The sequence below is a fragment of the Nyctibius grandis genome, chromosome 6 (genome assembly GCF_013368605.1).
Source record: "Nyctibius grandis isolate bNycGra1 chromosome 6, bNycGra1.pri, whole genome shotgun sequence".
Taxonomy (NCBI): Eukaryota; Metazoa; Chordata; class Aves; order Nyctibiiformes; family Nyctibiidae; genus Nyctibius; species Nyctibius grandis.
In genome coordinates this window covers 26,432,238-26,448,650 of record NC_090663.1, presented here as the reverse complement: position 1 = coordinate 26,448,650, position 16,413 = coordinate 26,432,238, and the positions used below count along the sequence as shown (strand labels likewise).

The 16,413-nt window shown below is 41.5% G+C and overlaps 1 protein-coding gene across 1 annotated transcript in view; it reads right to left on the bottom strand.

Annotated features, from left to right (window-relative positions):
* Positions 1 to 10,228: 10,228 nt before the first annotated feature.
* NWD2 (NACHT and WD repeat domain containing 2) overlaps positions 10,229 to 16,413 on the bottom strand; it is a 54,111-nt gene continuing 47,926 nt past the window's right edge. The window contains exons 6-7 of the mRNA XM_068404104.1: positions 15,776 to 16,365; positions 10,229 to 14,164 (exon numbers count right to left, since the gene is read on the bottom strand). Coding sequence (XP_068260205.1) covers positions 10,229 to 14,164; positions 15,776 to 16,365 — 4,526 coding nt within the window. The remainder of the gene's footprint in view (positions 14,165 to 15,775; positions 16,366 to 16,413) is intronic.

Here is a 16,413-nt window from a genome sequence, read left to right as displayed (position 1 = left end):
ATACTTTGCGTAATTAACATTCAACAGATTTACAGAATCACAGAATCAACCAGGTTGGAAGAGACCTCAGGGATCATCGAGTCCAACCGTTGCCCATACACCACCCTGTCAACTAGACCATGGCACTAAGTGCCATGTCCAGTCTTAAACACATCCAGAGATGGTGACTCCACCACCTCCCTGGGCAGCCCGTTCCAATGTCTAATAACCCTTTCTGAAAAGAAATTCTTCCTAATGTCCAACCTGAACCTCCCCTGGCGAAGCTTGAGGCTGTGTCCTCTTGTCCTATCGCTAGTTGCCCGGGAGAAGAGGCCAGCTCCCACTTCACTACAACCTCCCTTCAGGTAGTTGTAGACTGCAATAAGGTCATCCCTGAGCCTCCTCTTCTCCAGGCTAAACAACCCCAGCTCCCTCAGCCGTTCCTTGTAGGTCAGACCCTCCAGACCCTTCACCAGCTTGGTCGCCCTCCTCTGGACTCGCTCCAACACCTCAACATCTTTCTTGAAGTGCGCGGCCCAGAACTGGACACAGTACTCAAGGTGCGGCCTCACCAGTGCCGAGTACAGAGGGATGATCACTTCCCTAGACCGGCTGGCTACACTATTCCTAATAGAGGCCAGGATGCCATTGGCCTTCTTGGCCACCTGGGCACACTGCTGGCTCATGTTTAGCCGGCTGTCGATCAGCACCCCCAGGTGTCTTTCCACCAGTCCGCTTTCTAACCACTCTTCCCCCAGCCTGTAGCGCTGCATGGGGTTGTTGTGGCCAAAGTGTAAGACCCGGCACTTGTTCTTGTTGAACCGCATGCCGTTGGTCTCGGCCCATCTATCTGACCTGTTCAGATCCCTCTGTAGGGCCTTCCTACCCTCCAGCAGATAAACACTCCCAGCCAGCTTGGTGTCATCTGCAAATTTGCTGAGGGTGCACTCAATCCCTACATCTAGAATGACAATTTAACTACTGAGCTACTAAGTGCTGGTTTACCATGACACACCCAATTTGTACAAACATTTCTTAAGAGAGAGTGGCCGTGGCAGGCTGTTCCTAGCATGTCAGATGCGACGTTCCTCCTCAGTGAAAGCCTGTGTAGTAGGATGGCTGTTTATTTGGGAGCTGGTGCATTCACCTCACTACCCTAAGGTTTAAATTCAGATGAGCAAATAAGCACCTTATCTACAAGAGTGTCTAAACAGAATTTTGTAAACAATTTAAGTTCACAGGTCAGTTATAGTAAATTTGGAAGAGTTCTTTTGAAGTATAGTGGCTTTTGTTCCATTCCCATCAGTGCAGTTGTGAGCGACTCTGCTGGGAGGTTAGGAGTACAACTAGTTCAATAAAAAATGTTTTGATGTCTCAGGCTGAACATACTAGGCCATACTAGGGTCTTGGTCCTCCTCAACATCAGACCTATGATATTTCGGGACGGTCACCATGAAAGTGAATGACAATATTAATTTTTTGAAGTGCTACTGGTAAACTTGTTTGGGATCAAATTTTCTCAAATTTATTTTAAGTACTGGTAATGATAAAGCACTTTTTTTTTTTTGCAAAGAAAGTTGAGAACTTATCTGAAGCAAGGTGCTGTAGGTATTATTTATTCTCCACTTCTTTTTAGTATCCCTTAGCGTTATGCAGGAAGAAGAAAAAGAGATAGGTTTTATAGAATAAACTGAAGAAAAAATTCATTGCTTGCAATCACCATCCAACCATTGCAGGAGTAAAACTATAAACACTGCTTGCTGCTTTTGTGCAGTGGGAATCCCCAGGGGGTGGAAATCTTGTGATGCACTAGAGATCTTTTAGTAAATATAGATTCTGTAGCTTTACAGAATGTAGTCTCTAACTAAATTCCTATAAAGGGATTAAAATGCTGAGTATTTAGAACACTGTCTGAAAACAATTACAGTTTAAATAAAAATTGTGATGAGAAAAAGATCTTAGTGATAAAAATGCTAATACTGTACCCTGGAAAAATCCTTCAGCACAAGTAAAAAAAGTGAACTGCAATATTGCCAGCAATTGTCAGTGAAACTTTATCTCTCCATGTGAAAATGGATATGCTTTAACGTCATTTAAATTCTCGATTTACTGGGTTTTAACTGACTTTCCTCCTACTCCCTATTTTGTAAAATTTTCTCCTTTTATGGAGCACTGAAATACCCTCCCCATCTGCCTTTCATTTGCTTTTGTAAGATTTTTTTTTTTTTAATGCACAAAATTCTATGAGGGGAAATCAGAAATCATGTAAGTTCAGTGAGGAAGCCACAGCCGTTAAAATACACTTTGACCGGAGTGACTGAAACAATGTACAATTCATAAGTAAAGACGAAAGAGTTCTAAATCCCTTCGCTTCAGACATCAAAGACATATTAACTCCCCCCTCGCCCCACATACTCTAGCACAAATGTTTCAATAACTAAGAAATCTTTAAAAATATTACTTTTAAATAGACCTGGTTTAAAAAGATTGTTTTGTTTGGATTTCTGCTGAGCCAACTGTGTTTCTGAGTATAAAAACACTCTACCACAGGTGGAACAAGTGAGATCAGATATCTTCAGGATAAAACTATTAGACTATATTGAAAGCTAAAAAAGAACAAGAGTGCAAAATATGCCCTGTAAATATTTTCTCTTGAAAGTACAACGTTACAAGTTTAAAGGAACAAGAACTTTTCCTACCTGTAGCTTTTGTGTGGATCAGGAAGTGTAGCTTTTTTCTGATTACAATCTTCCATGGCTTAGCTTGGCTTCTGCATTTGAATGTTAAATATGTAAGAATGCCTTGTTTAGCTTGGGAGTTTGCATGACCTCTTAATGAGACACTGTAGTTAGTGTCATTGGGTATTAAGGCATCATGTGACTGTAGATGAAAATAAAATCCTTTAAAGTTTGCATTTAATACTTCCTAGAATCTGTAACCCTTTACCTGCAAGCTGGATAAAAACCTGACAGAGCTCGCTGTTTTCTGGTCAGGGTTAGAAAAAGGAGAAGAGGAAGAACACGTGCCAAATAATTCCTTTTCCTCCGGGCCAGTCGCTTACAATGACCACAACAAAGTCTGAGCCCGTCAGTGTATGAATGATGTAATTTACATATTCTTAAAATTAAATCTCCCTGTGTCACAAATGGCGCTGAAAGGATTTGGCAGAAAGTTCCCCTGTTACATCAGGTAGTTTTGCCTATCAATGACATTTAATCCCCGCTGTTTTGGGTGATGCTCTATGGAGGAACTCTGCTCTAAGGTATATCTGCAGGCATCGCACCACGTTTACCTGTGAAAGTTGCTGACTTTCCTGGAATCATTTTGGTTTGGGTATGGTATTTCCAAAAGTAATATGAAAGATGTTTTGCTGCCACAATCCAATTAGGAGAGTGTTCCCTGTGCAGGAGGAGAGATTTAACTTAGACAATATATGCAAGCAGCTGGGTCAGGTGTTTCCCAGCTGTAATCATTAATGTATATTGTTGTACCTGGAAACTCTAAAAAAAAAAACAACTCCTGGAAGGAACTGGCACTAACATTGCGTTATCTAACTGCATGTGTCACAGCCTGGGGAGAGGGTGTCCAAAGCAGCGCTAACAGAGCCTACCTGATAGTACTTTGGAAATGTTCTGCTAAATCCTTGTTTGTCTCTTTGTGGTGTTAAGCCTCAGGGAAGCAGTTATATGAGGTTCAGCTGCTGTATGAGTAGGTGTGCTGTTCTCACCCTAAATAATGGTGGATTAGGGTTGCCTCCCTGCCTGGCGGGGGTTGGATCCTTGCCTTCCCTGTGTAAGGGACATGCTGGAGTCCTGCTTGCCTTTCTCACGCCAAGTATCCTCCTAAAATCCCACTTCAGCAGCGGGCTGGGCTTGCCCTGTTGTGCTTCCACTCATATGTGCTGCAGTGAGCTAAAGATGAGACTGTCAAACTCATTGCAGCAGTGGGCTGAGAGCAGGCGGGTCCCAGTGCCGGGGAGCAGGGACCCACTGCGCCGCCTAGCCCCAGCCTCCCCTGTGAGCCATGCACCCGAGGCTGGAACGTCGGACGCCAGCAAACAAATTAATAAAAGCTGCTTTGGATAAGCTTATTTTAAGCAGAGAGCTACGTCATAACGTAAAGGCTAAATATCACTTACAGTCTGTGAGCTAGCGCAAACTGCAAAGCTCTGCAACAGCTCGTTGGCAGATTTTTCTTTTTTTTTTTTTTTTTCATTCCTGCAAGCTTTTAGAGTTAGCTGAAAAGGGACTTCAAGAGCCAGGAAATGTCTTATTACAAAACCTTCACTAAACTCTCCCGAAGGCTCTCTGGTTAGTAAGTAAGGAACAGTCAGGCTAACATATCCCCAAGCTGTTAGAGGAGGTGAGGAAGGCGGGGGAGATGCAAACAGCTAGGGGCTACCTCTGCAGCGTGGAGCGTGATGCCAGGCGCAGATCCGGGCACAGCGTGTGCTGCGTGCCCAGCTTACAGCCCTGCCGAGCCGGAGCCAGCCCCCGTGGGCCAGCTCTGCGTCTAGTGGTGTTTTGCCATCACCCTCATGGCGGTTGGGCTAATGAGCTGGGCTAATAGGCTGAGAAATATCCCGGTCGAAAAGCTGTGCTGTAGGCCAGGAGGCCACCGGAAGCAACCTCGGGGAGGCTGCCCCCCCCTTTCTCCTGATACTCGCCTCCTCATCAGACCTTTTCAGGGCTACCATACTTTTGGCATTCCAGAGACTATTCATTCTTGCGGTTCATTGAACTCACACCCAGTGTTTCCACAGTACTACAGAAGTTCTGCCCCAGCCCCTGCAGTCCCAAGCATGCTCTGCTCCTATAGTACTGTTCCTGAAACCTAACTTTTTCTATGAACATGAGCAAACTGCTGGGATCTGCTCAGGCTCATACTTTGGTCAGGTTTTCACAGAAGTGTCCTGCATGAAATGATCACTTGTCTCACCAATCCATAGTCCTTGTTCAAAAACATGGGTGTGACAACATTTTTTTCAAAGGAAAAGTAGTTGAGACATTCAGCCTGCAGAAATCCTCTTTTTCCTCTAATCTCATTTTTGTACCTTAGTCGACTGTTTTGGCTGAGGTTTTCTGGAGAACGTTCCTGCTGAGACAGAAGTCTGCCTTGAAAATTACAGCCCAAAACGTTAACTTTCTAACTTCAGATACTCTTGTCAACATGATCTTACAGCAGGAAGTACCAGGCAATCTATTAATAGGCAGTAGATGGAATAATGGAGACAAACGGCAGCAAACTATCCTGTTGCTTTTGGGATGATCTGTTTTCATCAGTGCTACAGCATATCCAGATTTTTGCTTCATCTCTCACCTTGCAAGTGTGTTTATTTCACTTTAAATAGACTGAATAGATCTATTTTAGCCTCGAAGCTTTCTCGCATGCACCAAAATGCATGTGGAATCAGAGCTGGGGCATGAAAGCTGGGAGATGCTTTTAATTATCTCTGTTATATGCTGCATAAAAGTAAGCCCCGTGCTGGTGTGGTAGTATTGGTGGTGAAAGCTGTGACAGCGGGAACATGTGAACATGCCTTAAATCTGCTTTTGTATAGTCCCTGCTGAGGCTGGAGAGGGGACTGGTGTGCTGCCAAAAGGGCAGGCGCTGCAGGCGGAGAGTGTACCATGGCTGGGAACATGTCAGGGACTTTGCCGAGCTGGGGTGGGAGCATCACCCACCCTGGCAAGCAGGAGCAGTGTGGGCCTGGGACGATGGGGCAGTGGAGGCAGGGAGAAGAGCTTGCTAGGGGCAGATTTTAACAGTCAATTTGGGAACCACTTGTTTTTTTAAGAGCACGTTCTGTTGGACTGGACATCTTTGGAGAATGTTCCCTCACACTCTTCTGGCTATTGGTCTGTTTTCAAGTGAATTTAGCACTGCGTAGCTGTTCTTCAATAGTGAAAATCCCTTTTTCATAGAAGGATGGTGGTGCAAACTGCCCCTTCTGGAGAAGCACATGATAAAATACCTCATCTTGCCCTGGGGGCAAGACTGATGACTATTCCTTCAGCCTTTGACCTCCCTGTTGAAATGGAGAACTGAGACTATGATTTAGACCTGCACTAAGAGCATCACTTCATGCCATGCAAGTCCGGAGGTTACCTCCAAAATGCAAGGAATGGTGTTCAGTGACTAGGCTGGAAAGGTAAACCACAGGGAAAAAATGTAGCTCATTACTCTCCCTGTAGCGACATGGTGTTCCAGGAAGAGATATCGAGTAACATCCTTAACAGGGTACAAGAACTTTGAAGTCAGTCATATTTGTAGCATAAATGCTTGATAATTATTCTTAATAACAAATCCTTGATAACCAAAATTATCCAAAGGCCCTAGTCCACATTTGGATGATTACATAATCAATTTTATGGTTATATAAAAAGTGATGTGTGAAAAATCAGATGTCTTTGGTTTTAAAATTAGAAGAAATAAAAATAGATTTCAAAATTCTGTCCTTTTGCAGTCTTACTATTTATGTTAAACCACGTATTTTTTAATCCTTAATCAACAAAATAAAACAATGGAGATTGTTGCTAACAGCCTAATGGTAATGATCCAAAGGACCCATTTTATGATGTACAATACAGACACACATAAGAAGTTTTTGACAAAGGGCAAAATCTCAAGATTTTCAGCTGATCTGGGGCTGAAATAGCCCCCCTGCATATGAACGCCATTCTAGCAATGGATTTTTGCTTTAGATTTCCTTTGCTAGATGGCTAAAACTTCTGTGTCCACAGATTTATGTACAGGGCTTGAGTATGTGGCATGGAGAAATCAGGGCTGGGGAACTACTGAAACCTGAATGCCTTCTGAATGCCTTTTCCAGGCTACATGTTAACTCACATTTTGATGTTATCTGACAATAATCTGAAAAAAGTTGAATGGCCACAGGCCGTATGAAACGAAGTCATGGGCCGTGCATTCCCCAGCTGTGGTGCAAAGGAAATGACTGATAAAAATATTTTTTCTAGCTGACCTCAGGCTTACCTTTGTCTGCCAAAGAATTTCCGGCTAATTCCCCTCTAAAGCTTTCTTGCAGCTACAGCCTATTCCTAGAATCTTCTGTGTCAGAAAATATGGACCCCATGTGAGCTTGTTTATTGATGCACTTTATCTAAAGAATAACTGAAAGCTTTGTTCTAGGTACGCAAATAGCGCTCCTTAAAAGAAGGCAAACTGCTCTATTACTACGTAGGGATAGAACAGCACTTGGCATTTGGATGGCTCATTATTAGAGAAACTATTTTGTCCCTGTACCACTGTATAGACGTACCCGGGGACAGATTTGTGAGGGGCTACGGAGTGCTCACTCTTGCAGTTGCAAGTATTTGGACACTGAGCAGCCTAATGCCATTCAGAAAGCTGTGTCTGCTGCTTAGGCTCAGTGTGAGGAGTCTGACCCCTGAGAAATATATTCAGAAAGCTAAATGAGATAGTTTATCTCTTAAGACATAGATAACCTATGAGAAGGAACAGGCTGAAGAGCATCAGTGGATTAGAAGTCATGTTCATGTTCATCTTTCTCATTGTTTTACCATTAAGAAAAATAGTAGTGCTGCCCCACTCTTGCTGTCCTTGGTTAGAACATAAAGACTAAGGTTCAAAGCAGGACAAGAACACCTGTGCCTTTTTATATACAGCATCACTGCTTTCCTAAGTCAGCCTATTGCTTTGACCAACTAGACAAGGCCTAAAATCAATTCCCTCTTTGACCCCAGATGAAGGGGAGACTGCTCTCACCTTTAGGCTCATCCTCTGTTTTGCTGAGGACTATCTCCCACCCCAAGAAGCCGTGCCACTGTGCGGAATACCACAGAGTTCATTGAGCCAGAAAACAAGAGGAGCAAGTCTGGGTACTCTATCGACAAGCCACTCAGTTGAGCTGGGACCAGCTGGGTTCTGGTAGTGCTTCCCAAAAAGGAAGAACATTTCTCCATTTCTGTGTTTTGCTTTGTTTCCATGTTATACTCCTTTACTACCCAAAGGTAGCCACTCTCCTGGCAGACAGGAGGTGTATTTTTACTCTTTCAAGATAATGAAAGAACTAGCTTTCCAATATTATGCAGGTTAAGCACAAGGGGTTCAAGGCTGAAATGAGTGAGCCGTGCCCAGTGTTTGAAAGAAGATGGAAGTTTCTTACCTTCAGGACAGGATCCCGGGAGGTGTGGATCCCACAGCCCCTTCCTGTAGCTCCAGTGGTCTGAAGGCAAGGGGGCTTTCAGGTGCTCCCCTCTTTTCTGAGCTTTCTAGTGGGTAGGTTACACAAACCTTTGTGTCTGTTGACTTGCACACTGGCAGTATGCGATCTAGTCATAAGCAGCATCTAAGTATGGATTTTTTGGGTGAATTTCATTGGTTTTTGAATGCTTGATTTAGTTAACTGAAGTAGGAAAAATACTGGAATTTGTCCTTACAAATATAGCCCTTAAAAATTATTTAAATACAGGCTAATGGGAGCTGCAAATGCCTTGTGTCCCTCTGACAGAGTGAAATTTCCCTAAAATTAAGGGACACACACAAGTCTGTTTCCTTAGTTTATTAGTACAAACAATGCATACACAAGACTTTATATTGTTTGAAGACTGCAATAGATTTCTAATTTAACAACTCTGTAACAAAATTTAACTAAATTTGACATTTATGAAAATATAAATCTCTGATTGGGTAGGTTACCCCAACATACAAAGTTTACATAAAAACATTCAGTATGATCTATTAGTTGCAAACAAGTTAGGAAAAATCATTCAAGTCACTTAATATACTATATTGGCTTGTACATTGAACATTCACACACTACATTAAGTTCTAGCTTAGCATTCATTTCTTGGAAATTTGTGGCATGGAGTTCTGATTTTAGAAATTAAATTGTTTTGTTTAAATATTTGAAAAAATTTCCACAGGTGTGCCAACTTTAAGATATGTAAGGAGGGAAAAATCTTATCCTTTCAGATGTTGTCCAGTATTTTTTTTTACTTGGGCAAAATGTAATTTTTTCTAAAGCATTTGTCATTATTTCACAATTTCTGCCTTGAAACTGGTAAAACTGTACAAAAGGCTCAGAACAGTTCTAAAGCAGAAAGTGAAGCTTGTAAGTATGTGGAAGTAAGAAAAACCCATTACAAATTGGACCAGTAAAGAACCTTTGGACAGCCTTTACATTTCGTGGAGTATTTCAGCACATATATAAGCAGTCCCAGAGTGTTTGGTCATCTGATTTGTATTTATCATGGGAAAGAACAGAAATGATAGTAAGGCAAATGTTATCAAGAGTAATACATAGCATGTCTGAGAACTTTCTATTAAGATTACTTTGGGGACATAGGAGATACTTTAGACTTTCTTACAACAAAATGGATAGTAACCTTTTAACATAAAGAAATTAATGTGTTTAACTGTTCATCTGTAACACCCTTTCTCTTTGAAAAACTTTTCATTATGACCTGTACTAATACACGCTGTGAAGACAAAAAAATTCCCCAAACCAAAAATAAAACCCCAAACTCTATATTTCTTTTATGATCTAGGTTTTTATCATTTTTATCACAATACAGAAACCTGAAATCCCTGCATGCAATTAAAAAAAAATATCTTTTAGTCCATTCATTGAGGTGAACAAATACTTATCAGCTCACATGTTGACATGTTTGCAGCTGACTGGCACCTACTCCTTTCAACCCAAAGATTAATCCCAGTTAAAAAAAACAAAGTAGGTATTTTTTAAATGATGATGGAATGTATCAAGTGTTCCAGGCTGGCAGGTGACATCTTGTCATTGCACCATCAAGCAGAAAAACACATTTTTGCAAGTGGGTATAAAGTTGGCTGTTAGCTATAGACCCACCTAGGCGACTTGGTATATAAAATAGTGGTCTGCCTCTTCTCACCAATCACGTGGAGCTTTAGGTCTAGTTAAAACAGTTTGTCAGTCCCAAATACAATCACCTAACTTCTGTAATAGCATAACAATTTTGATAATATTGCTAGAAATTTTTAATCAAGGCCCTGGTGAAATCCTGGACTGAACCTTGTGTTCCGAAATTTAAAAAACCCTGCAGCCCATTTGCTTTATGTTTGCTTTCTTTTGTTTACATAAATGTAAGAATATCTGTCCAGGAGAAAACAGCTGGTCTGCCCTCTGCTGTTCCTGTTTGTCTTCCAAGAGATGCACTGATTTTTATGTGAATTCAGAAGACAAATCTATGCATGTATGCTATTATTCAGATAAGCTAGTCCAGACGGTTACTCAGTTGTCAGCAGCAAAACTGTGTCCTCTGCAATCTATGGCTGAGCACACTTTCTCATAGCAATAGTTGTGTTTTTTGGTTGGTGTTGCTTCACTCACCTCAGGCTCTATAACTGTAATGGGGCTATCCCTTGCAAATACTTCTGTTGATTCCCTCCAAATGCAGTCTGCAGTCACTTTGAAGCTGTAATTGTGACATTTTGGCCTAATCACTTGTGTTGTGTTGTTGAAAATCTGACGGCTGTTTGAAGTAGCAATTTTGATTTTCAGTGCAGCATCGACTCGATCTACTACGGTGTAAGTACCTATACTTCCATCATCAAATCCAATAATGATATTTAAATGTCTCTGCGAGAGTGCAAGAAAAGTGGGAGTTTTATAAAGAGAACAGGCACCGATGTTTTTGCCATCCGCTAGCCTCATTACTATTAAACTAGAGACCGCACCATTGTCATCATCTTCTTCGCTGCGAAAACAGATGTACACAAGATAGCGGCCATCCCGAGACAGCCTCTGCCGCCAGATGACACCTAGAGCGTGAACCACACGGAGTTTTCCACTGTATAAATCAAGCACATTTATGTTCTCATCACCACGGGTTATAATTCCTAGCTTCCCATTTGGGGATATTTCAAAGTCTTCCAAATTTTTTAAGAAATTGGTAGGCAATTGTACACGTCTGCAGATGACTTCCTCTGTTAGGCTCCAGATGTTCACAGTTTCAGTAGATGTTATAAATACTATAATATCTGGGCAGTCTGGTATCAGCTTAATATCCACAATGCTTGTACCATCATCACAGCAAAACTTTTTGGTTATGCTGCCTGTCCAGAGACTCACTGCCAACACTTTATTCTTCACCATTCCAACTACGAATGTATTTGCAGTTGTTATAAATGCATTCTGTAAGGCAACTAAAATATTGCAAACCCTATGTCCTGTAGCCAGTCGCCAAACTCTGGATGCATTTTGCTCACAGAGAGAGACTACAAATTGATCGTTATGAGTAATCATTAGCTCTGAGATTTTTTGTCCATTAATGCGAAAGATATTTTCGCCACTAACAGTGTGCCATACATACTGGCTGCATTTATCATCTGATGTAACCATTATCTCTCCAGAAGAGGTCAGCACACAGTTTTCAACAATACCTTCGTGCTTGAACACAGCTTCAATAAATCCAGTGCTGAAGTTCCACTTATGCACAGAATCTGATCCATCCAACGTGTATATTAATTCACCTCTGGCTGGCAACACCAGTCTTTGGATAGGCTTGCCAGATTTGTCAATATTGGACATAGCAGTTATGATGTCTATATCCCAAATAGAAAGGACACCACTGGTGGATAAGGATAGCAGCATGTTATGATGATTTGATTTAATTAGCCTGACTATAGTTCCTGAGATTTCCTGTAAGCTTGCCATACACTGTCCTGTATCTCTTCTCCAAACAAAAATGGCTGAGGTATTTTCCATTGAAGCAATTATACAGTTGCCATTTTTGGACAACACAGCAGATATAAAGTGCTCATTGTGTTTAGCCCTAAACTTTTCAGCCACCTTCCACACATGAGTGTCAAGAAGTTCAATGCTGAGAGCCTTACAAATTAAAATTGCACTTTGGTCTTCAGAAAGCTCTATGCTGACAACTTCACTGTCATCTCTCCTGCAGTCAAAGTCATCTGTAAGCTGGGGATTCATGATTTCCTCCGTATTCCAAACAGAGAGGCTACCCTCGTTGTCCACCATCACCATTTCTTGGGCTGTGTCCAGAATGAGAAGGAATTTCACAAATCCACCAGAAAATTCAGAGGTCACGGTGGCCAGCTTCTCTCCGCTGCCCAAGTGAAAAATGGTCGCGGTGTTCAAATACTGTCCACAGAACGCATAAACTCCGTCTGGAGAACACTGCACACAGGTCACTTCGTACCAGCAGTGGAAGTGATAGAGAGGCCAACCATAAAGCAGATCTATTACAGTAACGTCTTTGCTGGCCTCCAGCCAAGCAAGCGCATGGTTGACTGATAACGTAAATCCATTTATAAAACTGGAGCCCCCTGCAATTCCACAATGTTTTGACCCCTTAATTTCCACCTCAGACAGAAGACAGGAATTTATGTTATCGTATACCAAAAGAGTGTTTTTTGTCGTAGCCACTACAAGATACTTTTCATCACTGGTAAGCTTCATCCCTAAGATAACAGATGGAGCTGTTGTAATCTGCCTTAGCAACTGGCGGGTCTCTACATCCCAAGTGCTGATGGAGCCGTTTTCTAAAGCAGCAATAATTGTGCTGGGATTAAAAGTAGGCAAAATCTCAGTGACGTGCATGCAGCTGGAGGACAGCGGCAGGCGCTCAGGACTGTAAGTCACATCCATGGAGGAATGCAAAGGGACGATAGAGCAGTATTTGGGTCCGTCCTTGTCACATTCTAAGAGCAGATGTCTTAGTTTGGGCAATGAACTTATGACTGGGAGAAGCCTCTGCTGCAATTCAGCGGAGAGCGAACCTGGGTATTTTACTACTTTGAACTTTATGCTTCGGAGGGTACTGGCCAGAAATTTCAGCTCCTTTTCTTGTGAGTAGGTGTAAGCCAGTTCTATGTCAGAAAGTGCTTTATCAAACTGCCCTATTCTAATCATGGTGTACAGCCAGCTGAAGTTCATAATGACTCCGTACAGAAGATCATCTGTTCTTCCACATCTTGTCAAGTGATGAATAAGCTCTGTCATTTTTCTGTGATTGATAAAAAAGATATCAGGCTCTAATGGATTACACTGAAAGACCCACGGCTGATCAGGTGCCTGCCTGTCAAAAGCAGTCTGATCCACGCAGTGCTTTTCATCCTCATTCAGGCCTCTACTGTCACGGTCAGGACAACCACTCAGATATTGGTCATTACTGTAAAAAGGTTTTCTTCGTCCACCTGACCAAACACCAAGGAAATACTCTGCCATGACTGTGTGCATTTCATGTAAATCTTCTTCATTGTGCAGGTACAATTTCTGAGCAATTAGTTGCAAGTGCCTATTTGCCCAAAGAAGCAGTGTTACATTTTTCACCTGTCGCTCTATCAAGTACCCCTGTAAGCCCTCCTTAAGCCTTGCAATGTATATGTATGGAATTCTCAGTGGGTTACTTTCTCTGACACTCTCACTCAGTTCATACATAACACTGTTGTCAAGGGCTAAAATATCTTCCAGTTCCATTTCACTCAGGCCAGATTTGGACATAGTGATGTAGCCAAGTGCTCTAGACAATAGTCTTGATCCACACTTGTTTTCCAGTGACCAAAACAACTGCTCTATGCTTTCATGGACAGTGACACAGAGGGAGGACTCATCCACATCTTTGTGAGATCTCCAGTTCCTGACCTCTCTGAAGGTTAAGTTCACAAACATAGGCAGTGTGCACTTGGAGAATGCTTCATTGACATAGATTTGTTGCCCTGATGTTACTTTTCTTTTAACTCGCAGCAGCTGATGTTTCAGTACTTGGCTACACATCTTTCTGTCCCTTGCAGTCAATTCAATGTAGTTGTCTTCTTCATGAATAAGGCACCTCAGTTTTTGCAGGATCCCGTGCTTGTTTGGCAGTGTTGACAAAACTATCCGTACTGAACGGGGAAGGTGAATGGGAAGCCACCAGAGCTTCCTACCATCATCACTATCTGTTAGCTGTTCTAGGGCATCGAATATTATCACCAGTGGCCTGTGGAATGAAGACTCATTCAAGAGATTGATGAACAAGTCCCGAAGGTCATGAATCTTTTTTGGGTAACTTTGTACGAGGCAACGATAGTTAACTGCTAATTGTTCACAAATGCTTTGAAGTATATTCTTCAGATCTGTACTTGTTTCAGTGGATCCCAAAAATCTTATAACTACCACAGGGTCAGAATCTGGTCCCATCTCTTCTTGCAACCAGGAATAGGACTAGAATACAGAGCATAATTTAGTTAATATCTAAATAAAGCACAGTAACAGAGTTTATAAATAGTGATTGCCTATATATAAATAAACATTTTTAAATGTTACTGGTTGAATGGAAAAGCTTTCACTGGCAGAGCTCAAGGCTGGTTTGATTTATGTACACTGAATGAAATTCATATCATATGTCATCTTTGTTTAGCATAGGTAATATCCCAAAACACTAAAACCTAGATCCGCCAAAAGGCTTATGTCTAAGGGGACATGAGTAGAATGTAGTCCATAAATCCCAGGGTACTCTTTGGAAAATCTGTGTCTCACTTCTGAAAGTCAGTAGGCAGATTCTCTTATTAATAAACTTCTTCAGACATTAAACAATGTCATCCTTGGCCAGGCAGACTAGCTTGCCACCTAAACTTGTTTAACATTGATACCCCACGGAGTATAAATGTATGTCCTCATGGTTTTGGAGGACAGGGATCAGAGTACAGATTGCCCTTTACTAGCAGGTTGCCTTAATTCCTGGACCACAGAAGTACACTCTGTCTTGGTGTGCCTATGACTTTTGCTCTTACACACTGCTGCAAGGGGTAAAAATTCTCTCTTGCTGTTTTTCTGCTTAGCATACTCTAAGCAAGTGAAGAATGTGGCTTTAAATCCTCTCAGTCTCTGCAGGCTAACACACTCAGTTCTCTTACTTGCTAAGTCTTTTCACCTCACTTTATTACAGAAGATTTTAAAAGAAAAGCGTAACCAGAGTCTCTAGGTTAACTTACGTACTCAGATCTGAAATGAGATCTTGAGTTGCAAATCCCAATTTCATATATGCAACTAATGTGAACTACAGGAAGTCACATTTGGGAAAGACATGGGATTTTAAACATTATTGTTCCCTTCTCCATTTCCTTCTGGCTGATATGCCTGTTTCCCAGCCCACTGTGCTAAATTCTCTGAGCACCCTGCAGGGAACTCAAAGTTGTGACTCCCAGCTGGAAAATTAGTCTTAAGAGATGCCAGCTTGGTCTTTTTCTGCATCTGGTCCTGCCTTGCACAAAGTGTTTCACTCATCTCCCCGTAGTACTCAGCTCAATGACTTAAACTGCATATGTCAGATAAATGAGTACAGGTATTTTTGCAGGTTATTACAGATAGATTCGTAGCAAGTGTATCATCAGACTAATCCCAGAATAATTTCTGATGAGAACATAAGACGGCATGACTTGGAAAGACATGTTGTATTTGTGAATAAGACTAAAACCAGCGTATAACGTTTAGATGGCTCCAGATTCACAGAACCTCAGTGGAACAAGAGGGAAAGAGATCCTTCTAAAATACATGTTGTTAATTCAAAAATATATTGATTCCTATTAGGTTTTTAAGAGCTCTGATAAAGTATTTTTGTTTTGGCTAAGCACATGATACAGACACATTATTATTGAAAGGTAACTCTTTTTCTGAATATATGTACAATAATATGCAAATATACTTTTTATTATTTTTATTTTATATATTGAGGACTGATATCAGATCTGTTGACAAAAGGAAGAATGAAAACTAAGTTGGTCCTTACACACTAATGCTCCTAACATCACCGTATTATGTAAAGTATTTATTTACCTTCTTTGCCACTTCGGCTAATAAAAGAGTCTTCCCTGTGCATGGTCCTCCATATATGATAAGAGGGTTAATGTGGCCTATTTTGCTAGGTAGAATGTACTTGTGAACTATGTTTAATGCCTCACATCTATATTCATAAAAAGCGGAGTATGTTTTACATAGCGATGAGTGTTGAAGAACTTCATCGTACAGCAAGTCTGTCTCAGTGTCAAAATTCTGCTGCACTGTTGCTTGGATTATATCAATCATGTCTTCATAAAACTGTTTGCCAAGTCCCTCGATGTAATGGTTCTCCACTTCTTGGGAGTAGCCCAGTTTCATGTCACAGTGAGTGACGGACGTGTACACTCTCAGATTGGACGATGCGACGATGGTAGGAATGAATTCATCCCTGAGCTTGATCAGTTTCTCATGGGCTTCAGGATCTCGTAGAAACTTCCCACCTGTATGTACCACATCCATGTATTTTCCCATCTCTGGAATTTTAACGAAACGCTCAATGTTGGCAATTTTCCGAATGTAGCAAACACACTTCTTTAGGAAAGCTGGTGTTTGTTTACCCAAGGCAAAATCAAATTCATCTTCAATAGCTGAGGATGAAAAGAGAACACACAGTCTCTGTTATCTTTTCTTTATAA